Raw genomic sequence first — 27011 nt, 5'->3', positions numbered from 1 at the left:
TATACCTTTCGAGACGATCAAATAAGCGCAAAGTATCTTTTAAATTGTCAAAAAAAACAAAAACGATATTATTAAATACGCTCGAATCGGATCCGTGTTTCTCCGACCAATATTAATAAACTGAAAAAAAAAACAACGAAAAATTAAAAAATAAATTTGTTAAAGTTGCTTAAATAAATGGTGGTCAAAATTGAATTGAAAATTTGGACTAAATTAATTAGAAGCTAAAATTAGTCTAATATAACTTTTATTTATTATTGTTTTTATAAACATTTGCTTTTTGAGAAAGAAGAAACAACCTTGTCCTCCCTTTTTAAAGGATAACAATTTTTTATAAATAAACCTAGAAAATGTCAGTACAATTTCGCTAAGTATGTAATATAAGAAACACACGAAATCTTCAGTATCATTCGTCGTTTACTTTAAAACACGGGCGAAATTTTTTTTTAATAGATTTTATTTTAAATTATTTTCTGGGAAGGAATGTAAGAAAAATAATTTAAAAAATTAAACTTTATTTAAGAGGCGAGGCGACTAAATAAATATTAAGTATCTCTTAAATTGTCAAAAAATCAAATTTGTGACAGCTGTTTCAACATAAGCGGTCAAAATTGAATTGAAAACTTAGACTGAATTAATTAGAAGGTAAAATTAGTCTAACATAACTTTAGTTTGTTATTGGGTGTATAAATATTCGCTTTTTGAGAGAGAATAAACAACCCCTTCCTCCTCTATCTCTTAAATTGTCAAAAAATCGAAAACGATATTACTAAATACTTAAATAATATTATTAAAACTGAAGAGAAACAACGAAAAATTAAAAAATAAATGTATGAAAGCTGTTTCAATATAGGTGGTCAAAATTGAATAGAAAATTTGAACTGAATTAATTAGAAGCTAAAATTAGTCTAACATAACTTTTGTTTGTGATTGGGTTCATAAACATTCACTATTTGAGAGAGAAGAATCAACTTTGTTTTATGAAGATATCAGTACATGTCTGAAGTAGCTTCAATTTCACTAACACATGGAATTTTCTTTATCATTCGGCAAAGTATACTTTTACTTTAATACACATTTAAAAAAAAATAATTAAAAAAAAAATAAAAAAAGGAATGTAAGAAAAATATTTTTTCTTATACCTTGCGAGACGATTAAATTTGAAAAATTTAAAGCGACATTATTAAATACACTCGATTCGAATTCGTATTTCTCCGACAAATTACGCGCTATTACTACAAACTATGCACTCGCAAAAAGAATAATAATAACCCTTGCCGGTTTCAAAAGTGCACGTTTTAAATAATACCGCTTTAATCCGGGGTAGACTGCAATTTTCTTCCCCCGGCGGCTGATGAAAAATTCACGCAACCCGCCTATGGCTCGGACGGAAAATCGCCTCAATTAAGTCGGAATAGTTGTTTTCTCGGAAAACGGAAGACCTTTGTTTTTTCGTAAACGTAGCCGGTTATAAATAATATCTGAGAAAAATATATACTTCCCTTAACCCTCAGGCGAAGTTTAAAACCCCGAAGGTGGATATTTACCGGCAGGGGTGTGGGGGTTTGAAAATGAAATTATTTAGCACGTTCAGGGGGGACGAACGCCAATGAAATAACGTTTACTTACTTTGAGTCAGGTATAACAATATGGAACTTAATTTTTCAAAGAAACTTCCACAGGCTACTGTAATACTTTTTCCAAAACGTGAGCAAAAAAAGGAATCCAGAAGTTTTGTAAAAAATATGGAACTTTTCAATATTTTTGTGCCTCTAAAATATCATTTAGTTAAGTCTACAAACCGTAGCTCAAATATTATGTTCTAAAGTTAAAAAATATTTATTAAACAAACAAAACCAAAATATTTACTAAACAACTCCTGCTACTTATTATTTATTTGTGTTAACTCGACAAGAAACGTCCCCTATGTTTTGTTGAAAAAGATATCAAAAGATATTACAAATTCCTAATGAATCCAAAGAGACAAAAAAATAACTAATATAATAAATAAATATATAATATAATAAATAAATAAATATAATAATTAATTTAATAATAAAATAATATCTTTTCGCTAATATATGTTCCCATACGGTACAATAGGTTCCCATCTAATTTTTTTCCCCATTGGGTTCACAATTTTTTTATACGGCGCCAATGGTTTCGATTATTCTTTTTCGACGACTTCAACGGGAGAATTATTTTCAGTTATTACCGCGTGAGAACGGGCGCACCTGTCGCCATCCTTATAGAAAAGAATCGGAGTTATTAAAAATTCTTTGAAAACTTTGGCCGTCGAGTTTTTCTTAATCCCGTTGGGGGGCGGGGCGGCGGCGGCCGGGGGTTAGTTAACTTTTCCGGGTAAGTTTACGTTTGGGCCTTAAATTTTTCCGGTCAACATGTTTTTTGATTTGTTGCTAGTGGCCCATTTCGAAAAGTTCAGTTTCAAACTCGAAAAGAAATAACTTTTTCTTAAATAAAGAAAAAAGACTAAAAAAAGTGTATACATTAAATTATTGTATAAACTTTTTCTTAAATAAAGAAAAAGGGATTTAAAAAAATGTTTATACATTCAATTGGTGTGCACGAGGACAAGGTTTACTTCTTTCCTATCGAGCCGCATGTCAATATAAGTAAATTACTCTAACTTAATATAATTAAGCATAATTAATTATAGGCAAAACCAGAAACACAGTATCATTTATAACAGTTTTGTATTTAATTTAAAAAGCGGGTGATATATTTCGCCTAACATAGATATCGGACCTATAAAAATGTCAAATACAGACTTTAAATCTTATCGTTATATCCGATATACAAATTAAAAACAAAGCACGCACATGAACAATAACTATAACCAAGAATCCTATAGATTCACGGTTTATCTCTAATAAAAAAGGAAAAAAAATATTATAAATCAAGATTAGAGGTCGGCGTTTGACATTTCTATAAGTCTGATGATGCCATTTTAGGAGAAACTTGTCGCTTGTGTTTTAAAATAAAAATATATTTTGACGAAAGATACTGAAGACTCTTTTATAAAAAAAAAGATTTAAAAAAAAAAAGAGGACAAACTTGTTTCTTCTATATCAAAAAGTTAATATATTAATATATAATATATATTGCAACAGCTTTTACAAATTTATTTTTTAATTTTTCCTTGTTTTTCTTCAGTTTTAATAATACTATTTAAGTACTTAATAATGTCGTTTTCGATTTTTTGAAAATTTGACAAATACTTTTATATATAAAAAAAGATTTTTTCGAAAAAGAGTAGGACATGATTGTTTCTTCTAAAAAGCGAATGTCTCTAAACTCAATAACGAACAAAACTTAGATTACACTAATTTTATCTTCTAATCAATTCAGTAAAAAAATAGTTTTCTTGAATTTTGACCACATGTTGAAACAGCTTCCACAAAATAAATTTCTAATTTTTAGTTGTTTTTCTTCAATTGCACATTTTAAATCTGTAATGAAACCAAAGAAAAATAGGACTGAAGTTCTAAACAGTCAAACGATGTCAAGTATCTTTTTTAAAATTTTGCAACAGAGCAATTATCAAGTAACTTTGTTTTCTAATTGTTATATAAACCAAAATACTTGTTATTGATAAAGATATGGATAAAATCGTCATTTTCTTTATCGGCCCTTAAAACAAATTTAATATAATTTAATATAATAATAATAACACTCAACGGAAACTCACAAGCACTTCACAGACTCTATTTCTCTATATTGAACGAATCAATCATTTTTGCACGTCCTTCAATTTTTGGCAGAGATATTTTTTAGTTCATTTCTTACAGTTGAAGGTTTAAACTGGTCAACTTTTGCATTAACTTTTGATGCGTGGCTTCCACTAAATGAGTGAGCTCTGCGAACAACAAACTTCCATTACATTTGGACATAATACCTACGGGTTCCTTTTTATTTAAACCTGTTTGGTCCTGGCAATAAAAGGACTCCATACTTTCTGAATTTTATATTTGATTCCCCCATAAAACTAAATTGGTATAAATGGTACTTAATACTGCTTGGCTCCAGTTCCAGAGTCTTAAATACTCCACAAATTTGAAAAATATTTCTAGGGGATAATTTTTAAGTCTAATTCATAATAAATAAATAATAAATAAAAATATAAAATATATAAAAAAATCCCCCGCTCCCTCCAGTCGTGGTGGAACATCGTTTTGACGTGTTTCTTAATTACGGATGTACAAAACAAGAGTATTCTTTCGGTAGCAAGATTCGGGTAACCCACTGACAGGGTTCTTTTATTCTCCCCCACCGGGGACAGCCCCCCCCCCTACTCACGCCGTTCCTTTGATCGGAATGACTCATGTAGGTCAATTTTTAACCCTTCTTTTTTTTGTCGGGGCAAGTCGTTATTCATAATAATTGATATAAGGAAGCCCGAGACTGCGGGGGTCGTTTCAGTTGTCGGACTGAGGCTTTTTTTAAGGGGGAACGTTATCGATTTCTTTACCGCCCAAAACTAAACGTATCTCTTGTCGATGCTATAGTTTTCTTCTCCGCGATAAAAAATCTCATTCCCGATCATTTGAGTTTTTTTGCGAATAAATAAAGCTCTGATATTTCTTTTGAATTTAAACTTTTTCTCAATGATGTCTAGTCTGCAGATGTGAGAGATGTAGCCATTGTTTTGTTCTGAATTCGAAAATATTATTTATTATGCCTTCGGGATATCCTGAAGGTGTCCGGTATACAAGTTTGAAGATGTCCTGGGACTGTGATTGTTTCAGAATAAGAAAAACTCTGAAATAATTTTTTCAATGTCTTGAGGATGTCCTGTTCACAAACTGGATGAGGATATTTCAGGGATGCATCTATTTTAGAGTTGTTCTTTTCTGAATTTGAAAATTTTCTGGTTCAGACTTTTGAATTTATAATTTAGTCATTTTAAGGGTTGTTTGGAAGGAAGAATATAATATGTCTTGAATTAGGTGCCTGGAAAATTTAATCATTGTTAGGGTTGACCATGAACAATTTTCTTTTGCATGTCCGGTGTTGATCTTGAAGATCTACTTAGACGTATTTTTTTAATATATATACAACTTTGAGAATGTTTCACTCTTAGGAAATTCCTGGAGATGTCAAATACGGCAACCTCGGTTATGTTCTTGATATTTTAGGTTTTTTTGTATTATGGTCAATAATTATACTCAGTAATTTCGAATATAGATGATTTGGAGGTTTTTCCGCTTCAGTCAGTCTTGACTTATTTTGCTGGATTTCTAGTGTAGCGAAGCCTGCTCTGAAAATGTGGAAAAACACATAAAAGCGCGCGTCTAATACGATTACGTGTTTAATTTTCAAAGACAGACGTTTTACTTTCGCCGCCGAGATTAAAGGAATACGGTTGCTTGTATTTTCCAGAAAGTGTAATTAGTAGCCCATTTCTTGCGCGAAGCTGCAAAAATCTCCTCGTTAATAAAAAATGCAAAGCAAATCTCCGAAAGAATACAAGTAATTACCTGTGTAGCGGAGTTACCATGAGCGTAGCGCCGGGGGGGCGATATAGAACCTCATAATCAATCCATATTCTCTATGTTGTAGCTAGGAAAGTGTAGTATTACTTCGAATTTGGTGCACTTCTTAAATGATCTATACACCAGAGTTTTTTGCAAAAGCCTATAACCCCCTTTTTAAAATTAATTTTGTAAAAAGAAGAAGAAGAAGTAAAAAAAAAATAAATGTGACTTCTAAATGTTACTACTTAAGACTGTCTGTATTGACCATTTAACCAGCTGTAATGTTTAAAGCAAACAGAATCACTGTTATTGTTAGTAAACGTCCATTTTGCGGCGATGTCAGATTTACGGTTTCCGTTATTTTCCCAGGATTCCTTTTTATGGCCGAAACGATGACGTAGCTCATCTCTCAAATAAAACGCTGGCCAAAGCGATCTTCCCGCCGCGCGCCGCTGGCGGCCTGAAATCTCACCTTCCTTTTTTTATCTCGTTTCTCTCTCGCCCATCTAAAATGAAATAAGCCCGATGTTAATTACTTCAACATAACCTGAAAAATAGAAAATTAAAAAGTTTTAAATTAAAGCGCTGGAAAAAAAAGTGCGGGAGGTGGAATAACGGGTTTTTGCACCCGACGATAAATTATCCGGAGTTGTTTCATAGTTTCCGCAAAATTCGACTATAATCGCGCCCGCGATATGGTTTGATTCAAATTAGAATCGTTTCGCTGTCGGAAATCCTACATATTCAGCTTGACCATGAATGCCCGAAAGTTTCTACCTTTTTGGATGCAGGTTGTATTATTTTGATTCATAAATTTGTGGTTACTGTTCAAATTGCAAAATTTTTGATTTTAAATGGTTTTTCAACAAGTTGCAATATGCACAAACTTGCACAAAATTGTATTTTGAAAAATATTACGTATAGAAGTAAGTTTATTCTATTAAAAAAACCACATTTCACACAAAAATAATTCCGTAGATTTATGTAACAAATATAAACAATTAAACATTGTAAAATTTATATCCCCTTTGAGCTTTCTACTTTCAGCTTCAACTTTATTTTGCAATACACTGTAAAATTTACATGTCATCGAATTTTGCTTAGTTTGCACTATTTACCAATAATCATTTATGTAAGTAACTTTTCTATGAAAAATTGAAAAAATTTTCAGAATTTCATCATGTTTCAACCATAAACTGCCAGAGAGAAAAATTTTATTCGACGTCACGATCATTCCCGCGCTTTTATTGTGGTTTAAAAGGAATAACCGGGTGTCACAATTTGAAACAAATATTTTAAAGAAATAAAAAAAAGTTCAAGTTCCCAATTTAGTTGTGGTCAGTGCTAAACAAATAATAAACACTGTACGCCAATCTAACCGAGGCGTCAATTACAAGAAAAAAATTATAAAGGGAAATTGATCAACTATCTCTAACAACATTCTCGAAGAAAGACATATTTAAAAGTTAGGTTATTAGTCATTTGAAGTTCAAGTTTCTTGTAACTTGTAAAATATTTTCAAGCCGGGCCTGCCTTATTGCGGTTTGACGACGTGACCTACAAAGTATAAGTCAGCTGTGTAATTTGAACCAAACTATTCTCTTATATCTGGTTGATCAGGTTAATCTGATTACATACCACACGTAAAATTGAAGCATCGATTCCGATTCACTCGCGCTTCGAGAATCAAATAAACAGTAAAAGAGATAAAAGAAAAGTTCAAATCAAACCAATACGACACTTGGTAGGTATTACACTCTGGTCTACTAACTAACCCATAACGTAAGCTAGACGGATTGTAGAGATCGAACAACAAGTATTAAAAAACTAACCAACCATTGGTTTGATTTAGACCTTTTAGATTAATCCGAAGTTTTGTCAACAGTGTATTGGTCGTTTGCAGCAACACGCAGCTTTGATCGGTGGACCGAATGCCACGTCGTGTCCTTTATGTCATAAAATGTTCCTCGGGGGCGAAGCGTTGATGGAACACATGAAACACACCCATAAAGATCCCAACGCTTCCGGGGTAGCCAGTAAGTACCTAAATTTGGTGGTCTCGCCCGTTCTACGTGTCTCCGTCACACTGTGTTGTTGTTCGTTACGTCCAGGCCCGTCTTTATATTGTCGCGTGCATGAGCACCTTTACCGTAGATTCGTAACGTAGTTTTATTTACTAACAACTATATTAACACCAACAAACGGCGAAAAATCGTATAGGCGTCATCGACGAATCGAGTGGGCCGATTAAAAAAATAAATATCTCGGATGGTGTAGGGGGGGAGGGCTGTGCAAGACGAGCCGGATCAACAAAAATGCTTTTAACTCCGGATCGCTCCCCAAAGAAAAAACCCTTTCATATTTTTAAGTGCTCCTCAGACAGAGATTTATTATTAATCCTTGGCGAGTTAACTTCTTTGTTGATTCTTTCGGGTGAGTTTTCTTTTGATGCGCGGCTAATCGCCGGTCCCTTTTCCGAGGTGAAATAACAACTTTTAGAAACAACGGAAGCGGGGGCGCTCGAAAGTATTTCATGTTACCCGCTGCAATAGATGTTCGTTTCGTGACGAACGCTTCTTTACGATCACTTCAACTTCGCAGACTGTACACCGACCTAAACGTCTTTTTCTCAGGTGCTTCACGGAGAAAAACGAAAGTTTCGAAATATGTGCCTCAGTGGCGTCTCAATTGAAACATTAATATCAATTTTATAAATCGTTTCTCAGCATACATTACCACACTAGTTGTGTCTCACCCTGTCTCAACCGAAAGATTTACTTTTCTTACTTTGTATTCAAGAGAACGCTTTAATTTCTTGGTACAGATATTAAAATTGTCTCATTCGAATTATTTAATTTCACAAGTATTCGATACAGAAAAGAGCTTTGTCTCAGTCATATAAGTTATTTATTAATTTCTTAAGCTAAATATTCTCTTTCCTGCCTCAACAATCTGCTGGTGCTGCCCATACCCAAAAGATCGGGTCAATCATTTTGCCTCACTTGTCTCGCCATGTCGATAACAGTACATTCAATAGTTTTTGCCTCAGTCCAGCATTCAATTTGACAAATATTTTAAGTATGATCGTCTATTGCCTCGTCTGTCTCACTCTCCCCAACCAAAATATACCGAGTCTCAACCATTTTCGTCGTAAACACAAAAAACTGGAATGGGCAATTTGCTATTTGCAGCCACCTGTATGTCGCACGTGTAGTTTTAGATGATCGTATTGTGCATGTGTTTATGGATTTATTTATTTCGCTTGTGAGCGGGTTTCCCGTCCTATTTTAGTTGCTTTATTTTTTGCACGACCGTTATTGCCAATTGGCCGTTTAAAAAAACGCAAAATTTTCAACTGCCAATTGTCACGTTTGAAAGTATAGGATCGAATACATATCGATATAAGAAACGCAACGCCGGCAACGATAAAACGGCGTTGCCGACACTGCACCGTTTTCCCTAAAATTGGGGACCCGTCGTTATATCGATATCCGTGTCTCGCTGATTAATCGCTAACATTTGGCGAGACAGTGACTAACGTTGATTAGATTTGACTAACATCAAACATTGAATAAATAAGAAAGAAACGCTTTTTGACAACATTCCTGGGGTGCTTTGCTTTATATCTCTTTTCTCTTTTTGTTGACGTCATCGATCCTTATCTAGCGAAAAGAAGGACGGCCAATCATCCATGTCCGGTGTGCGGAAAGCACTACGTAAACGAGGGATCGTTGCGCAAACATTTAGCTTGTCATCCCGAAACGTCTCAACTGTCGAGTTCCTTAAGAATGTGGCCGTGTTCTGTATGTCAAGCCGTGTTCACACACGAATCAGGTACTTGCCACCAATTGCAAAATCTCCTTAAATTTTAGGGAAAATTTTATGATAATATTCTCCTCAGTAATAGTCTCAGTGATTTTCGATCGATTTTGATACCGACGAGTGTGTCCTCGCCGTTGTCTCAGTCGCTACGCGATTTGCCTCACTATAAACGCGTCGCTACCGAACCGGAACAGGTATCAAAGTTGATCCCCATCACTGAAAGGTCCACATATGTGTGATTTTGTTTTCAATTTATATTATTTCTGTCGCGATTTAAGAAAGTTCAAAAAGCATAGAGAACGGCACCCCACCACAGGTCTAACCAAAGCCCAAGCGTTGCGATTTAGAAACTAAACACAGACACGTTGACTTTTGCATGACTTTTTTATTTTTGTTTACCACGCACATATGTGGACTCGAACTGAAGAGAATATTACCATGGCCTGTTAAAGGCTTCACCGTCAAAAACCTCACAAAGCCTTGTAGCTTTTAGTAGACGCCTTGTCTCGATGTCGTCTCATTCGCTGCTCCCCAGAATATCGCTTTTTGATCCGTTACCTTAATTGTAGGACTGTTAACGCACATGGAACACATGCGTATGGATCCGAAACATCAGTTCGCCGCTCAATACGTCCTGTCTCGAGCGGCCGCCGAGAGGAGGGAACGCGAGACTTTGTTGGCTGCTGTCTCGGCCTCGGCTTCCGGTTCCGGCTTGCTCGGATTAACAGGAATGGGACCAGGTAAGTATCCCTACTTGCTGCCTCGGTGCGTCTCACTCGCTTCTCGTTGATTCCAGCGAGTGGTTCTCCAATGTGCGCCTCACCTAGCGCCCACAGCGATAGTTCCTCAGGAAACGGCAGACTCTCTTCGGCTGGTTCGGAAGCAGGCGGTTTGAATAACAACAACAACAATTGCAATACTAAATTAGGTGATATCTTACGAAGTGAGTTAGATTATTCTTATTTTTATTAGTTGTCTCAGTCAAACGGCGCTGTCTCATACACGATTCGCAAGCAATACGAGCCCTCTAACCGCCGGATGAATTTTCAGGTAACAACGGGCTCCATCAGCAGTATAACATGGAAGATCAGCTGCACCAGGCGAACAGGATGGCCGTCATAGCCAACATGGTGAACCAGGGTGGTGTGCCGCCGGGTCTCGGGTCCGATCCCGCCGCGAATATTGCCAATATTGCCAATCTAGCGATGAGACTGGGCGTGACACAGGTATTGAATATTTGTTTGTCTCAGTCAGAACTTAATTTATATCAATTTAAACTTTTGGGTGTGCGGTGTCTCAAGCGAAACTGGTTCTATCACACTGGTCTCAGTTAGAACTTTATTTACCTCAATTTTCTGTCATCTAAAAATAAATTTGCCTCAACTGTCTCGGTTTAATATAATTTAGTAGTATCGGTAGAATCTCAATCAGAATTCCGTTTAAAATACTAGTCTCAGGCGTGTCTCGACGGCAGCACACTTACTTACTGTGCGAACCAATTTTAATAATAGATTGTTTTTTCAGGCTAATCAAGTGAACAATTCGTCGAACCCTTCGACTCCGCCAATTACGAACGAGGCCCTGTCGTCGCTGTCCATGAACGCAGTCAACGCTATGCGCGCGTCTATGGACTCCATTAGATCGATGGACGTGATGCGCAACAGCGTAATGGACATGTCTCAGGTATAGACGGCTGCAGTAAACGTCTCGCAACCACTGTGTAATTTAAGTATGCGTCTGCGCAGGCGTCTCAACAATCTGCGCAGCAGTCGGCCGCCGCGCAGGAGGCTTTGCGCTTCCAGCACGCTGAAGCAGTCATCAGATCTCAAGCCGAAGCCGCTCTGAGATTAGCCATGAGCCAGGCTCTACCTCAGTTGAATCCCGGCCAGGATAACAACCACAGTCCGCTACGCCATAATGGTGAGTCGCTTTTGCCTTGGTAAATTCGTGAATATACAGGGCGTCGTCATAAAAATCGCGCGATAAAAGAACCGCTTTGTTTTTGTTAATAGTCTAGCTTTTCCTGCTTTTTTTTGTATTTATGTTTGCCTTTTTATTTTTATTTTGTAGAAAAGCACCTTCAGTCTTTTTGGCCATAACTTGAAGGATGTTTTGTCGTTTTTGTAAGTAACATTCGATTTTATTTGCTTTACGTTTTCGAACCGGAAATTTCGTCAAAAACAAATCCCAATCACATCCCACGCGTGATGCCCACTTTTCGGTTTGTTACAGGAAACTACCAAGGTCATCAGGGTCAGTCGTCGCAACAGCTGAGCCCTGACCTTACCGAGGCGCTGAGGCTGCAAGAGCAACGGCTCGAGCAAGCCCTGAGGCTCCACGGTAGCGATCCCAGATCGCTCGGTTTTTCCTTGGGCGGTTCGAGCGGCGGCCATCAGCAACAGAACAACCAACAGCCATGAAGTTTTAGCTACTACTGAACGCAGAACTCGCGACAAACCAGAGTAATATATATTTTTGTCGTTTTAATTTTAGGTGATACGGTATCAGTTTTACGTTTTGCCATTTTGTAAACGCTCGCAATCGCGTCACGCAAAATTCGGCTGGGCTGGGCGAACGGCGACTGAAATTAAATTTTCTAGTCTCGGAATGTGCAATTTATTTACGTTTTTTTCGGAGTATTACGCCCTGTACAGTGTTTTGAAAAAATGGTATTAACATTCGCAACATTAGCATTCCGCTTCGATTTAAGCAGCTTTAATAATGAAAATCAATTTTTACTCGTTAAATGTTCCCGCGTAAAGATGGCAATTTTTCTACGTAGTTAGTTGCATTGACTTTTGCTTTGTTCGATTACTAGAAGGATGTTTCATCCGAATTTTACTCTTTAACAGAGAGTACAATAAAGTTTACTTAATTTTTAAATAAAATAATACAAAAAATAAATTAAAATTATGAGTAATGAGTAAACGAAGAGTACTTCCCCGTTATTAACGAGTAAAACTTACGAAATTATTAGACTTGTGCGGACCAACTTATTAGTAAACTGTGGTATAGTCATTTTAATTGGCACAAGTACACAATTATGAAATTCAGTTAAAGTTACTCATAAAAGAGTTGTAGAAAAATAGTACTCCTTAGATTAGAGTTCATTATGAAATTGCTAGTAACTTGTTCTTTAACGAAAAGAGTAAAATTGCGAATATTCATTAAAGCGATGACACACAAAATTTACTGTTACTCTGCATGTAAGCATCATTCTTAAATCTTAAAATAATCGAAAAGATGTTTCTCGTTGTTAACTAGTACAACTCGCGAAATTATTAAACTTTTTTTGCCTACAAATATTGTTATTCCTTAATAAATTGTAGTATACTCACGATAAGTCAATTTCGAAATTCAACCCAACAAATTACTCACAAAAAAGTTGTTAAATTAGAGTTAATTTTCAATGTCACCCTTTACTATGAAATTGCTAGTAACGAAGTAAAAGGAGTAAAATATCCAATACTCATTAAAGCGACTACACAGAATTTACTCTGGCTCTGCAAATAAGCTTCATTTTTAAATCTTAAAATGATGAAAAATATATTTCTCGTTAATAATGAGTAAACTCGCAAAATTGTCATTCCTTAATAAATACCGATAAGTGAATTTTGAAATTCAACCCAACAGCGGTTAATTAATTAAACTTACTCATAAAAACGTTATTTAAAAACAGCTTTGAACACATTTTTTCATTCATAAAGCTAGCCAAATTATTATACTTATTCTAAGTACAAGCACTGTTATTTATTAATAAACTGTAGTAAAGTCATTTTAATTTACACGATAAATCAATTTTGAAATGCAACTTAACAGGGGTTAATTAAAATTACTCATCAAAATAGTTGTAGAAAAATAAAACGGTTTCAATGTCACGCTTTATGCCATTAACTTGCTCGTTAATACAGTAAGATGAGTAAAACATCGATTACTCATCAAAATAAACTTACTCTTTTACTTTTACTCTTACTCCGGAATAACACAAGCTTGGCGGCAGAACAAAAACACGAATAAAGATGTTAGGCCCAAAGAGTTCTGCGTACAAACTTGTGTTTGGATGCGAGCTATACAGGGCGGGATAGGAAATGCGACGTTGCCAAACTCCCGAATTTTCGAAGAACGCGATGGCGAGTATTTTATTTCGAACGAAAAATATAACGAGTACAAATATTTTAACAATCGTTTCGGTTGAGTTGCGCAATGGTACTGAGGAATTGCTTTCTGTTTGGGTTTAGCGAAAACGGGAAATGTGCCAAACTTTTTTTTTTGTTCGTCCACCGAAATTACTACCTAGTTTGCGCTCAGTAAAAAGAAATTTCGATGCCTAAGGCATACTCAGAGTTATTTTATTTGCACTTTAGAAGTGCAACACTACAGAAATCATTTTAAGGATGTATAGGTTTTAAGTGTTATGATACGGGGGTATACCAGATGCGCCGCCGGATTTTCTACCCGGACCGAGTGTCCCCCCGTATTACTTAAGTTGTACATATATAATTGTTTTTAGATTATAATTGAACGTATGGATGATTTTAATAGAGAATTTGCTATATAATATATCTTTCTTAAAAACGAAGAAAACGATATATCAAAATATCTGTCTTTTTTTTATATGAGAAATTATCGGTCCATTCTGTGATTTGTTTGTGTTTTAATTTTTTATTTTTACCGTTTTTTTTTTCTCGGCCGGTTTTGTATCTAGCAATAATCTAACGATTTATATGTTTTGTTTGCAATTTTCGCTGTGATTGAAACACGATTTTCTCGGTATTTTTTACGGAAAAATATCGGAAGACGCGTCGGCGGGCGCGCGCGCGGGGCCCGACATTTTTTCGGCCCTCCTTCTCGCCCGCCTGCCGTTTAATTAAAAAAAAAGTACAAAACGAAGTTTTTAAATTCGGATACAAGGGACGCGTGAATGTGAAACGAGTATAAAATACACACCCGGATTATTTTTTCGCAACAAAAAGAAACCAAAACGAAAGACAAAAATCGTACTTAATTTTGTTTCCCCACTCGCTGAAACTAATTGGACTGTTTCGATTCTATTTTTGGTTTGTGAAATGTGGTTTTATCCGTTGTAAATACGTAATAAGCAGTAAGAGCCTCTCCTGTACATAAAAGCCATTCGGTCGCGTTCTCGGGACGAGTCGCCGGTTTCCGATGGTACCCGAATCCATCCGAACGTGTACATAATCCGGCGGCCGGTCCCGAGTACGCGGTCGCGTTACAATAGCCACAATAGTCAATAGTTACAAAAAAAAAATACAATAGTTCACGGCCTGATTTAAGGCCGACCGCAACATTTCCCATAAAAGTGACATTTGCGTTGACGCATTTTACACGATCCCGTGTAAAATTTCAATTGTTTTTCTGCGTAAAAATAGTTTCGTTCCGACGCGCGCCGCTGACGTTCGCGACGGGGCGGGGCTTTGAAAGAAAACGCCCGCGCAAGGTTAGAACGCGACAAATTTCAATTTTCAAAATATAAGGGACAAATTTGAGTGGCAGTGTAACTGAAAAGGTGTGGTTAGTCGCAAAAAAGATATTCGGATTTCTTTCCCACTTTTTTTTTTGGATGAAATAATAGAATTTGAGAATCTTCAAAATTAAAAAGGTTTGCTTAAATATTTCTTTTTCATTTTTTTTATTTAAAAAAATACTAAAAAGGTTTGCTTAGTCGTAAAAGAAAATTGTATATTTGGGCTACCATTATTTTTTGCTAATTTTTTGCGATGAAATAATAGAATTTGACACTTCTGGTAATGGAAAATTGTAAAAAAATAAAAATAGTAAAATTGTCGAAAAAAGAAAAATAATCATTTGTACCTCCAATTTTCTAATTTTAAGTCCAATTCTGAATCTTTATATATCGAATTTTATTTTAAACAAAGGACTGAACTGAATTTTATTTTTAAAACCTTTCGGCTGAGCTAAAATTCATTTGTTGGGATAGTATTGTTATCAGAAATTGTTAAAAAGCAAACAGTTTCAGGACATCAAAAATTGCACATTGTTGCCACGTTGCGGAAATAATAACTGCAAAGAAGGTGTAGAGTAAGATGTTTCGTAGATACGGCAGTGTTGCCACGTTGAAAAACAAATACCAAGCGGTCTAATTTTATTTTAAATATGAAATTCAGCGTGCCGATGCTGTAAAAGGGGCTAACCAACTTTTTAATGAATACATGCTCATAGTAACATATCAAAAATTAATAGCAATTTGGTGTTTTTTCGAATTACCCGCCCCCCCGCGAGCCGGGACCGACCCACAGCGAGTAATTTTGCGGCAGATTTTCGTGGGACGTTTCTGCAGCATCGAAACCCCGCGAGAGTCTGTCATATTTTTACGCAAAAACACCCGGCCGTAGACAGTGGCGGCTCGCGAGCCGCCCGCATTAAACAAAAAATCCACCGATCGTGACCACAGAATATATACAGTTAAAATACACAAAATATCAAACACAAGTACAATAGCCCGGTTGCACTAAGTGCTTCAAATGATTTTTTGCCCTTAACCACGATTACTTAGCTGAGCGACTATACACATATAGTTAAGTAATTCCGCCATTTAAAAAAAATTCTCCATAGCCCAAATCGAAAGTCCCCCGCGACTTTCGATCTCAGTATATTGTTTTCGATTTACCCGGGGCGGAGCGCGCGCCCATGATCAAAACCCCCGCGCGCGACGCCTATTTTATGTATTTTACAAGATATAACGACTAACTGCCCGATGACGTCGTGATATTTATTGTAAAATTACATCGCAAAAAAAAAACGAAAGTTTCGTTACAATAGCCCACACGTACAGGCGCGCGAACTGATCCGATCAGTTCGCGCGCGGTTTTTCAATTTTCTCACCGAATTCAGTTCCGAGTTTTCATTTTAGCGTTTTCGGACGCCGGCTGACGCGCGCGCGCGCCTTTTCCTGGTGGGAACCAAAAAAAGAAACAAGCTGTAGATACGAACCCCCTTCCCCCGCAACAATGTAGCCACTGGATGTTATGTAATGGCAATGTAATTCTTCCCCGTGTCAAGTTTTCGGATCCAAAAAACCAATGACAAAATCTCCCACGTTTCGGCCTCGAAATTTTTATATACGCACCTTTCTAAGTGACCCTTTTGTATATATACATATAAATATATATTGGACATTGATAGTGACCAAAATTTCGACCATGTATACTTCGAGTTTCGGCTTTCGATGTCGGCAGCAATGATAGTCACACATGAAACGCTTCCTTTTTAGAGTCTCTCTCCGTATAGGTATAATGCGCGGTTTAAAATTTGGCCTGCTGTCCGGCGGTGCGATGCGGATGTGGAGCTCTGCTGGAGCCGGGCTCTAAACGTCCACCTCTCTTAATTTAATTTTGAAAAATGCTTTTTTTTTAATTCTTTGAAAAAATTGGAGCTCCGCTGGAGCCGGGCCCAAACAATCACGCCATTTTAATAGACAGATGTTGTTTGTGTTTCAAAAATTTGACCTCAACTGGAGCCGCTCTCCAAACGACTACCTTTCGAAGTTTTATAGTCAACTACCATGAAATATTAAATTTAACAACGTCTATGTTTCAAAGCAAATGTAATTTTTAATTAATTGCTTGCTTTTAATGCTTTTTTTTTTAAGTTGTTTATAAAATTTGAGCTCCATTGCAGCCAAGCCCTAACAATCACCAACATTTTAAGGCATTTTAAGGAGCTCAACTGGAGCTGGTCCCTAGACCTCTCTAAATTTTAAACTTAACGACAACATCCGGTTTTCTTTTAAAAAAACAAACGTTTCTTCTTCAGAAGTTAATGTAAATTTATACGGAGTATTGAAGCTCAACTGGAGCCGGTCTCTAACAACCACTTCTCCAGGCTTATTTGCAATTTTTTAAATCGAGTGTTATTTATCATTGAAAAATTTAGTTTTCGTTAACAAGTTAATTTTGGTTAGTACGGTGACTGTAATTTTTCACTTGGTTCAACTGGAGGCGCCTAGTTTGCCATAAAAACCATGTTACTTCGGAGTTCAGATGTGGTTTTCTTAAAAATATTGTTTTTTAAGTGTTTTTTTTTTCATTAAAACATTTGGAGCATGCGTAAAATTGCGGACTCAAGCTCCACTTTAGGGTGCTATTTGAAGAAAAGATCAAAACAATATTGCTGAAAAGAAATCTTTCAGAGTTTGGTTTATTCTTTTTTATATATTTAGATTTTTAAAAAATCGTCTTCGCAATAAGAGCTAACGCGTGTTAGGTTCTTTAATTGTCGTTAGTCACGGTTAGAGCTTCTAATCTCAATCGCTCCGCCCACACAGCACAGTCATACGAACATTTTCCGGCAAAGGCGTAAATATGATTCAAATTTTCCCGTTTTTTGGTCACTAAATCGTAAAAGCAAAAAACACCGGTTCGTCACTAGTAAATTCGGTACCGCCACCGCGACGTCGCAACGCTATTTGTAAAATATTTAATGATATACCTAGTGTTTACAGATAATATAATAATAAAAAAAAGTATCGCAAAAAGCCCACCGCATCGGAAAACGCGGCAGCGTCAGTCTGCGTTCTTTAGTTCTTGAGTTAAAACAGCAATAGCCAAAACGGACGTCCTTGTCCCACGGGGCGGGACGTCCTATACAAAAAATTTGATACTCCATACTTAAGTTCTGGTTTTTTCGTAACTGCATTTTGGAGAAATATAAAAATTCTTGTTACAAAAACAGCGGTTGGTTTAGTCTGTATACACGCAGTGTCGTTTTTTAGTTTCACTGACAAGGGTTCGTATATTTTTTCAAAAACGAGTTACCTTATAATTTTTTTACAATAATATATAAATCAATATATCACATCTTTATAACTTAAACACACACACGCAGTTTCGGGTATATAAAAACAGTTTAATAAAAAAAAATTGTCGCGTTTTTTTTTTTTTTCGAAAAACTTCAATCGGACATTCGCTTTAAGTTTTCGATAATTTTAACACTTTTTCAAAAAAAAAATCCGCTTAAGATTTCGCCGGTGTTTTTCGTTCAGTTTCGAAATTTTACATTTTACACAATCCGTACGGTGCGGCGACGGAGAGGGAGTCGCAGGACGGCGTCGGGGGCACCTTCGACGAGCAGTCCCTGCGCCCCCCTCGGGTCGCCGGACCGCTTAATATTATAATAAATAATAAAAAAAAAGTCACTTTTGGGAAAAACCACAAACCGTTTAGGCCACTTGCAATTTTCAAAGCAGAGAAATCGAATGCAAAATTAAAATTTATAAAACCACATAATATATTTTAAAATAGTTGTAATAGTAGATAATTATTGTTAATGTTATGTTTTTTCGTCATTTGTTGAGCAAAGCCGTTCTGTTGATTTGCGGCCCCCCTCCACCCCCCACACACAAATTGTACCTAAGGTTTTTTGCACTTTTTTGGTGCAATTCTAAATTAAAATTCGATTTTTAACTTGAGAAATAAATTAACAATTTTACGATGACGCTTACTCACTTAATTAAATGCAAAAAAACACCTGGGTGGATTAGTAAGAAATTGTAATGTTGTTAGCAAAGCTTTTTTGTTTCGAAAAAAAGCCTTTATAAACAGATCCTCTCAACGGTTTATTTTCTAATTCTAATTTGTGTCATAATTTTAGCATTAATCTAGATTTTTTAACAAATATCTTGCTAAAAAAACTGCCTCTGCCAGGAGTATCATTAAAATTATGATAACGCTTGATCAATGCAGGTAGTGGAAAACATTATTTTGTCGTACTAAATTGAGATTTTCATTACGTAATTCCTGTTCTAATTTTCTAAACATATAGAACGATATTTATTACCTTGATATCAAGTAATGTTTTTTTTTATAAGTAAAACTCTTAGAAAAAACCAATTTTGAATATAATATTTTTTTAAAGTTGGCTACAAAAAATCTAATCCGCTCTGTGTTTGCCACGTGAAATTGTCATTTCGTAGTTTTGAAATGTCAAATTAATTGGCAAGTGTAGTTCGATATTTTGCCCATCCTGTTCGCCATACCACGACTTACCTGCGCTAGAATTACATAGTTGTTGTTTGTTGTTATACCCCCTTATGTAGTACGACTTTAAGTTATAGTTTTCAGCTACACGACTGTAACCGGGCGTAATATCGAGCTGCCGCGAAAACCTTAAGACAATTTGGGGCCGACGATCGCCAAAAAAAACCTCGCGACCACGCCCCCTCGGTGACGTCACGTCGGCATTTTCTATACTTAAATTATGTGCGTTGCCTCAAAGTCAAACGAGTGCAATATACATTGTTGTTGGCCATGTCGAAATTATGAGTGGGACGTGGGGTCTAGGGTTGACGGCGACTTTTCGAACATAGGGGCCGTATTTTCAAAACGTTGTAAATTTTTTAATCTGTAACGATAACACTTAAGCATTTTTAACGTATTCTGTTCGTATATTTAAGACTACATAGTTATGTTTGCTTGCGAGATGCCATCTATAACGACGTATCGACGATTTCCTTTTTATTTATTATTAGTTTTCAGATCCAAAATGTTCTACAGTTCGCATATACAAAAACAGTTACATACGGAATATAATTAGAATTATGTACTTTTTTTTATATATATACATATTTTTATTAACTTATGTGAGGCAGAGTTCGGGCACGGGGCGCGGTCCGGTTGGGCCCCCCAAGCTCGACATGCCGGTTTAAATATTACACTTTTAGGTATACCGTATATAAGAGTTATAATTTTTTTACTATACTCCAATTGCCATTTTTATATAATTTTGACTGCCATTTTTTTTGTTTCGTTCGATTTAACTTATATTTTTTCGCTTTTTTTTTGTAGTTACTCTAAGTTCCTATATTTTACTGTAGAGCAATTTTTTTTTGTTTTTTGGAATGAAAGACTGCAAGAATGGGTCACTCGTTTGCGACGACGCCAAAAATAAAAATTTACGTTTTTTTTTTTTCGTTCGTATCGGTTGTAAATTCGTGGGATCGGTCGAGGGGGGCGGCGCGAGCCCCGCCCGCGCCCGCGCGTCCCGCAAAAAATTGTACAAAATTAGTTTCCGCGTGTAAATTTCGGCGAAGTATTTTCGAAAAAAAAAAATGCGGCGGAGGCTGCGGCGCGGGCGGGCCGCGTACCCCCCGTCCGTGTAAATTTCGGCAATTATATATAGGTTAGGATCGGAATTCAACTGTGAAAATTCGAGGCATTACGCGAGATAAAAAAAATAAAATTTAAAATAATTTGTAAGATATAGGTTATTCGAAATTGTGAAAAGTTTTAGAAGAATTACGTTGCAATGTTTTTTATTTGAAAGATCAAATCAAATTCGATGTATGAAACATGTATGTGTGACAATGTATTAATTCTATTTACTGGAATAGCAATCATTAAAATTAACACTTGCGTTTTATTTCTCCGAACCGAAAGTATAAGGTGGGATGGGATGGGAACTAAGTAAGAAAAATAAGTCCGAGGAGAAGCAAAGAAACTTTTCAAAGATAAAGGCAGTTAAACATTTGAATAAGTGTTAAACTTTTTTTGTAAACATTATAATGTATAATGTAATGTATAATTTTGTAAAGATAATAATTCTATTGTTATAATATTTAAATTAGCTAACGTTGGATTAAAATCAGTTAACATAAATATAAATTTTAATATAAACGCATAACTAATTACAATTATGTGAAAAAGCTAATGGAATCCACAGAATATAACTAAAATTCGACGTATAAAAGCTAAATCCACAGAATATAACTAAAGTACGACGTGAAGAAGCGCGCACTCTGGAAGTATAAGTGCGAAATAAAAGAGCGAGGAAGAATTTTCCCAAACAATTGCGGTGCCGCAGTTACTTTTTTGCGGCGTCCTCTAAACTACACGATTAAGTTGCAGCTCTTATCCACAGGCAGCGGGACTATAGGAAATCTGAAATTTCCGCCTGCCGAATGGTCCGCTGCAAGAAGCATCCGTTTCGAACGAAAGAAAACTGTAGGACTAAACCATAGAACCAAAGATGGCGCCACGGACTTCCGTGTTTTTGTTGCTGCCGTATGTTTTGACATTCCGACTCCGGAACAAGTCCCTCGATGGCCGCTGCTTAGTTTGAACCGTACTTTTCTTTCTCCGTTAATTTTTAGGTTGATTTCGGCTGAGTAGAACTAAATTCTGCCGGCGAGATGCCCCTGCTCCCACCGGACCCCGTCTTTTGCCTCAAACAAGACATGGGACACGTGCACAGCATGTCCTTTACGAAAATAAACAATGACTACACTTCGCAACTTCTGGCAGCCACCGAAAAGGGAGACGTATTTTTTTGGGACTTGGAAGTAAGTGGTTTTTGTTGTCGGTTAGGTGTTTAGTCGTGGGACCTTTCCGATCGTACCAAGCACGTTTACATCGGTCAACTGTTGGCGCATGTGCTACCCAAAGCTAAACAACGCAGTAAAATTTGATTCACGCAATGTTTTTTGTTTAAGAAAAACTACGTCAATTTCATTTTTAGCGATAACAAAAAGACATTTTTCTAAAATAAGTTTAGGCCGCTTAGTCAATAGAATGAACCATATAGCTATTAGATAATATAGCGGCCCTACTACAATAAATATTGATGGGGTCAGGTGCCTATGATATTTTCCCAGAGATGAAAATGATCATCCACACATGCCTTTACATTTCACCTACTTTTTGCATGAAGATTTAATAAGACCTGGACACATTTTGAGAAAGCTGCGAAAAAAATGGGGCATCCAAAATGAAACGTAATTTCTCTCACCTGCATATGTTGAATGGACCTTCTCAAAGTTTTTTCGTAGTTGCTTCATAAGTTCCTCTATTATCAGGGCCTCTCTATATCTCCTCTAGCTGTATGGAGCTTTTTTTTTTAGACAAATCGTCTCCAACACAAACAACGCATGGGAGAATCAATCCAGACCATCCATTCTGTAGAGTACGACATCATTACGCAAGAGAAAAGCGGTTTAGTTAAGCTATGGTCCATCGAAAACAATACGGGATACAAAGTACAAAAGACATTCCAATGTTACGGCGGATTTTGCAAGAGCGTCATACTGGAAAACCAACAACTGATTCTGCCAGGCGAAAATAGCGTTATCGACGTTGTGGACGTTGATAATTTCGAAAACGTCAAGAAATTTGTACCTGACAAAGAGAAACTGGGCAACGTCATGTGCCTTCAGCCGATCGAAATCAGAAGGGGTCGGTTTCTATTGGCTGGATACGCAACTGGTTTGTACGATTTTTTTGAAAATTAAGGTGAACAATTTCTCCTCAAAAATTTTGATTTTGGACATGCAAACATGTTGAACATTTAAACAGTTTTACACCAACAACTTCTGCCACAATTAATTGCTCAAAAATTGTGAATTTTTAACAATTTTAATTCTAGGATGTGGTCTGTTTATTGTGGGATGATACCTTATGTAAAAGATGTAAAAAAAACTTGAACTTGTTTGGATTCAGTTCTACTTTTAAAATATTATGTTGCTATAAATACAGGGTCCTTTTTGTATATTAAAAGATTTCTGAATTCCTCAAAACTTTCTAGACATATTTTATATAACCTTAGGTTTCAAAGTTTCTGACATATGTATTTTGAATCATATGTCAAAAGTGACATTTGCAGGTGATTTTTCCGACTGAGAGCCTTTGTTATATAGTTTTGGTTGATTTCCTTTTAGAACGGGATCTACTTTAATGGTATGCGTTGACATTTAAAAATTCAGAAATACTGGGTGGCCAAAAACTAACGTCAAAAATTTGAATGAAAAAATCGTAATAAGTAAATTTTTCAAATTGAAAACGACCTACTTTTATTTTTCATCGCAACTGGGATTTGAAACAAATAATGACTTTATATAGGGTTTCCAAAAAGTTTAACAATAAAAGGTTTTTTGATGGGCTATGAAGATAATAGCGACCCATGGCAGGCAGAAAAAAAAAGCAGTCAACGAAGAAATGGCACCTATTTACTGTCCTTTGACATCATGCCTGGTAATTAAGTTTGTTATTAACACAAAAGTTTTTAAATTTGTTTAATATCTATAAATGGAACAAATTTTATCAAAACCATTTAGACATTCGCTGAAAAATATCTATATTGTATGTAGTAAAATCTACAAGTACTGTTAAATGAAAATTTTGAAAATTGTAGGACTCTTACATATAATTATAAGGCATATAAATTTATAAGGATGGTTGGCTGATGACAAAAAACTGACAGTCGAAGTTCGGAATTTTTATCAAGAATGAGGATGAGTGGGATATTTTCCCCGTGCAAGAAATTATGCAACATTCGTATTTTTTTCTGAATATTCAAAATTATAAAGTGTCTTTTTAATTTGGTTTATTTGTTATTATTTTCTCCATGCTTTATAAAAACATTTGATAGATTTAAGATCAATTTTCTTGTAATAAAAAATGACTATATTAGGTGGCATAAATACGTCAAACATTGATTTCCAAAGTCACTTTGTGTAGTGCTGGATCACCCTGTGTTTATTTATTTTTAAAATATCAGCACAGACCATTAAAGTATCTATAAGGAAATCAACTCCAAGTATATGACAAAGGCTTCCAGTCAAGTCACTTCAAATACAAATACTCTGCATATGTAGTAATATAATATTTTAAAAGTATAAATGAATACAAAGAACTTTTGTCTTTTATGTTTTTTAAATATTTTTAACAGATTCTGAGAAAATGTATCATCCCATAATAAATGAGTTTGTATCATATATTCTAATAAATAATAAGAATAATAAATAATTTATTTTAAGATAGAAATGAAGCGACCGAAAAATAGTTTTCTTTGTTTGATAGTCATGTATTTCTTAGGTGACATAATATTATTTGACTACAACACCGAGAAGCAGTGCGGCCACCTCAAACTTAACGAATTCCTAACGTCTTTGACTTTCGATCCATTCACTTGCCGTGGCGTCGTAGCAAACGCGTCGAATGCGCTGCAAGTGTTTGGCATCGACCCTGAATGCCTCCGGATGGAACTCAAGTGTGAACTCGCCCTCACCAACCAGGGTTGCAATGTTGTCAAGTTTCGGCCGGATAGGAAGTTGTTGTTTGCCGGTGGCTGGGATGGAAGGTTAAGGTAAGCGGGTTTGGCTTATTTGATATGCGGATAAGGGCTAGGTAGTTTTTAACCTCACTTTTCCTCGAAGATGATCATTAAATAATTAAATTATATACTCTACTTACCTCTGGAACAAATTTTATTCTTATGGATAGTTTGTGCATTGAAAGTAATATATCAATTTACGAACGATCCCAAACATTTGCCTTTACCCGGCAAAATTAACATTTTTTTATAAAAATATTAAAAAAATAGATTAGTTTTCAAACTGTTCAAAATTTTTGCAAATATTTTTGAAATATCTGACATGTTTGATTGTTTTTGCATATTTTTCAACAATAGTGACTTTTTTGAGAAAATGAAATAGTTGAGGTACTGTTTAATAGGGTTTAACGTTTTAAATCTAAATAAAATTTAGTTTCGGGCAAAGATTCTTCCAATTTTTTTTTAATTTTTTATCTATAAAAATTTTGTTTTGTTTGGCATAATTTTTTTGTTGAGAATATGTATGTGTCACACCTTTTATATTTCATCTAGTGTACCCTAAATGCTACTCTTTCTAGTCACTTACAGAGTATGAAAGTGCCTTAGGAGAGATAGAAACTGTACAGGGTTGTTTTCTTGAACTCCTAGCAAATCATGAATTCAATCAAAATCAAAATTGATGCGCCGCATTCAGCAGTGATATTTTCGCAGAGAATGCGATTTCCACACATTTAACTCGTTTTCCCAGAACATTTAGCGAAATCTAGGCATAATTTTAGAAAATACTGTTGCAATCAAAACTTATTGACGATCTCGAATTTCTCAAAAATTTTTTCATAGCTGCTTCATAGGTTCCCGTATTGTTGACATAGGGAGAGTTTCTATATCTTTATCTATATCTATATAGACTAAACTAACCTAACTAAATAATTACATATTCTTCGCTCCATCAGCTGCGATTTTACTAAAAGAATATTTTTTTAAAATCCCACATTTGTTGTTTGTTGTAGGTCTGGTACAGTTTTCTATATAGTAGTATATAAAAGTAAATTTTTCGTCAATATAGACCCTACAGTTACGGGCTTATTTAGTTTGTGCCAAAACTATTTAGTTAGGAACAAAAACGCAATAGAGCGTTTGGGTGTCATTTTGAAATTTGCAGGGTGTTTTCATGGAAAACTCTCAGGGCATTAGTGGTGCTGACCGAACACAAGAAGGCGATATCCGACATTCAGTTTTCTCCGCACAGAGTCAGGCTTTGGGATTCGAACATTATCGCAGCCAGCGGAGAGGACGGTCTGATTTCGCTGTGGAACGTCTACCACAATTACACTTATTGAGACGCTCGTCACCACATTACCGTTCGGTCGGTATAGTATAGTTAGGTTTGTACGATTTCGCGAGGCATTTCCCGCCTCCTGACTTTTCTCCATTGGCGCGGAATTTCCTTCTTCGACACCACGCGAGGATTTTACGAAATCGTCCATTCCACACCCCCTCCCCCACTTTTTTTTCTTTTCTTTCGAAAGCCAATTAATCGTAGGGACTAACCTCACTTTGTAGCGTTTCTTGGTTTTTACAAAATTTTCCGCCATTTTTTTTTTTTTTTTGAAACACATTTCCCCGTGCATTTAAGAATTTCGCGTCGCGCAGAAAGTGAGGCTGGATATTTTTTCTGCCGTTTTTTCGTTTACCTGATTTTTCAAGTTTCGCCCGCTTTCTTTTTCCGAACGGAACTTGAGGAGAATTTTTCTAGTCTGAACAACAAAAATTTAAACGATCTTCGCACAAAAATTTAAAAAATTCCCCTCTTTCTTTTCGAAGCCCTCGCCTCTTAAGTTTCCTGTCAAAAATTTCGGCTCAGTGGGAGACTTTAGGGATTGATTCAAAAGGATAATAATATTGAGCGTGTTTGGGACACCCATAATTTTTGATTTTCCCTTGTAAACTTTTTTCTCACACTTTTTGCGTCCGAATGCGGTCTCTTAAAAAAATTATCATCGTTTGTTTAGTGAATTTACGCATTAGACTGAGAGGAATTATTTTGCGAGAAAAATGATGCCAAGTGGTTCTCGAGCGAGGTAGAAAAGTTCGGAAGTTAACATCGAGACAACTATTTTTGAAAGAAAATTGCCATTTTGAATAAAACACAATAAATAATGTTCTGGAGTTTTTTTTACGACTATCGATCCAGATTTAAACGTTTCTTTCAAGGTTTTGTAAGTTTGCTCTCGCTCGCGAACTACAAATTTTATTGAATTGTCATAAGATTTTTAATTGTGATATTTTAGTGGATTAAAAATTCGTATATTTTTTCAAAAACAGTTTTATATACCATTCTTAGTAAAGTAATGAAAAAATAAAACGTTTCCGGATAGTCTGATGTTTTTTTTTTGCTGCTATCACTCCTTAAATTCCATCAGCTGTCCAATATAAACTTAGAAACATTTGAATGAACTTCCTCAAAAGATATGTGAATTCCAACACAAAGATTGATTCTTGAATTTTAAATTTGAATTAAAAGATTAATTTTAATGGATGTTGAGAGAAATAGTTAATCTTTGACTGGTACATTAGAACTACCCATAGATTTGAACATATGCGTAAGAATAA

The 27011-nt window shown here is 35.7% G+C and overlaps 2 protein-coding genes across 8 annotated transcripts in view; both read left to right on the top strand.

The window, feature by feature from the left end:
* LOC132706014 (zinc finger protein CKR1-like) overlaps positions 1 to 20701 on the top strand; it is a 206213-nt gene extending 185512 nt beyond the window's left edge. For 4 of the 7 annotated variants that reach the window (XM_060677052.1, XM_060677049.1, XM_060677051.1 and 1 more), the window contains exons 5-12: positions 7381 to 7531; positions 9162 to 9329; positions 9887 to 10057; positions 10114 to 10260; positions 10368 to 10543; positions 10842 to 11000; positions 11048 to 11237; positions 11550 to 20701. In XM_060677052.1, the coding sequence (XP_060533035.1) occupies positions 7381 to 7531; positions 9162 to 9329; positions 9887 to 10057; positions 10114 to 10260; positions 10368 to 10543; positions 10842 to 11000; positions 11048 to 11237; positions 11550 to 11737 (1350 nt within the window). In that variant the 3' untranslated portion in view covers positions 11738 to 20701. Of the gene's footprint in view, positions 1 to 7380; positions 7532 to 9161; positions 9330 to 9886; positions 10058 to 10113; positions 10261 to 10367; positions 10544 to 10841; positions 11001 to 11047; positions 11238 to 11387; positions 11441 to 11549 lie in introns of all 7 variants that reach the window. The other 3 variants (XM_060677055.1, XM_060677054.1, XM_060677053.1) reach the window with 3 other exon arrangements.
* A 671-nt stretch (positions 20702 to 21372) lies between these two features.
* Positions 21373 to 26767, top strand: LOC132706658 (guanine nucleotide-binding protein subunit beta-like protein 1). The gene is made up of 4 exons (XM_060678125.1): positions 21373 to 21633; positions 22192 to 22552; positions 24161 to 24431; positions 25561 to 26767. Exons 1-4 carry the CDS (start codon positions 21484 to 21486, stop codon positions 25736 to 25738), a joined length of 960 nt encoding a protein of 319 aa, XP_060534108.1. The 5' UTR covers positions 21373 to 21483; the 3' UTR covers positions 25739 to 26767.
* The last annotated feature ends 244 nt before the right edge of the window (positions 26768 to 27011 follow it).

Source organism: Cylas formicarius, unplaced genomic scaffold (genome assembly GCF_029955315.1).
Source record: "Cylas formicarius isolate icCylForm1 unplaced genomic scaffold, icCylForm1.1 PGA_scaffold_8__14_contigs__length_24414737, whole genome shotgun sequence".
In the NCBI taxonomy this organism is placed as follows: Eukaryota; Metazoa; Arthropoda; class Insecta; order Coleoptera; family Brentidae; genus Cylas; species Cylas formicarius.
Note: the sequence above shows the minus strand (reverse complement) of the source record. Positions and strands in the feature narration are given on the sequence as shown.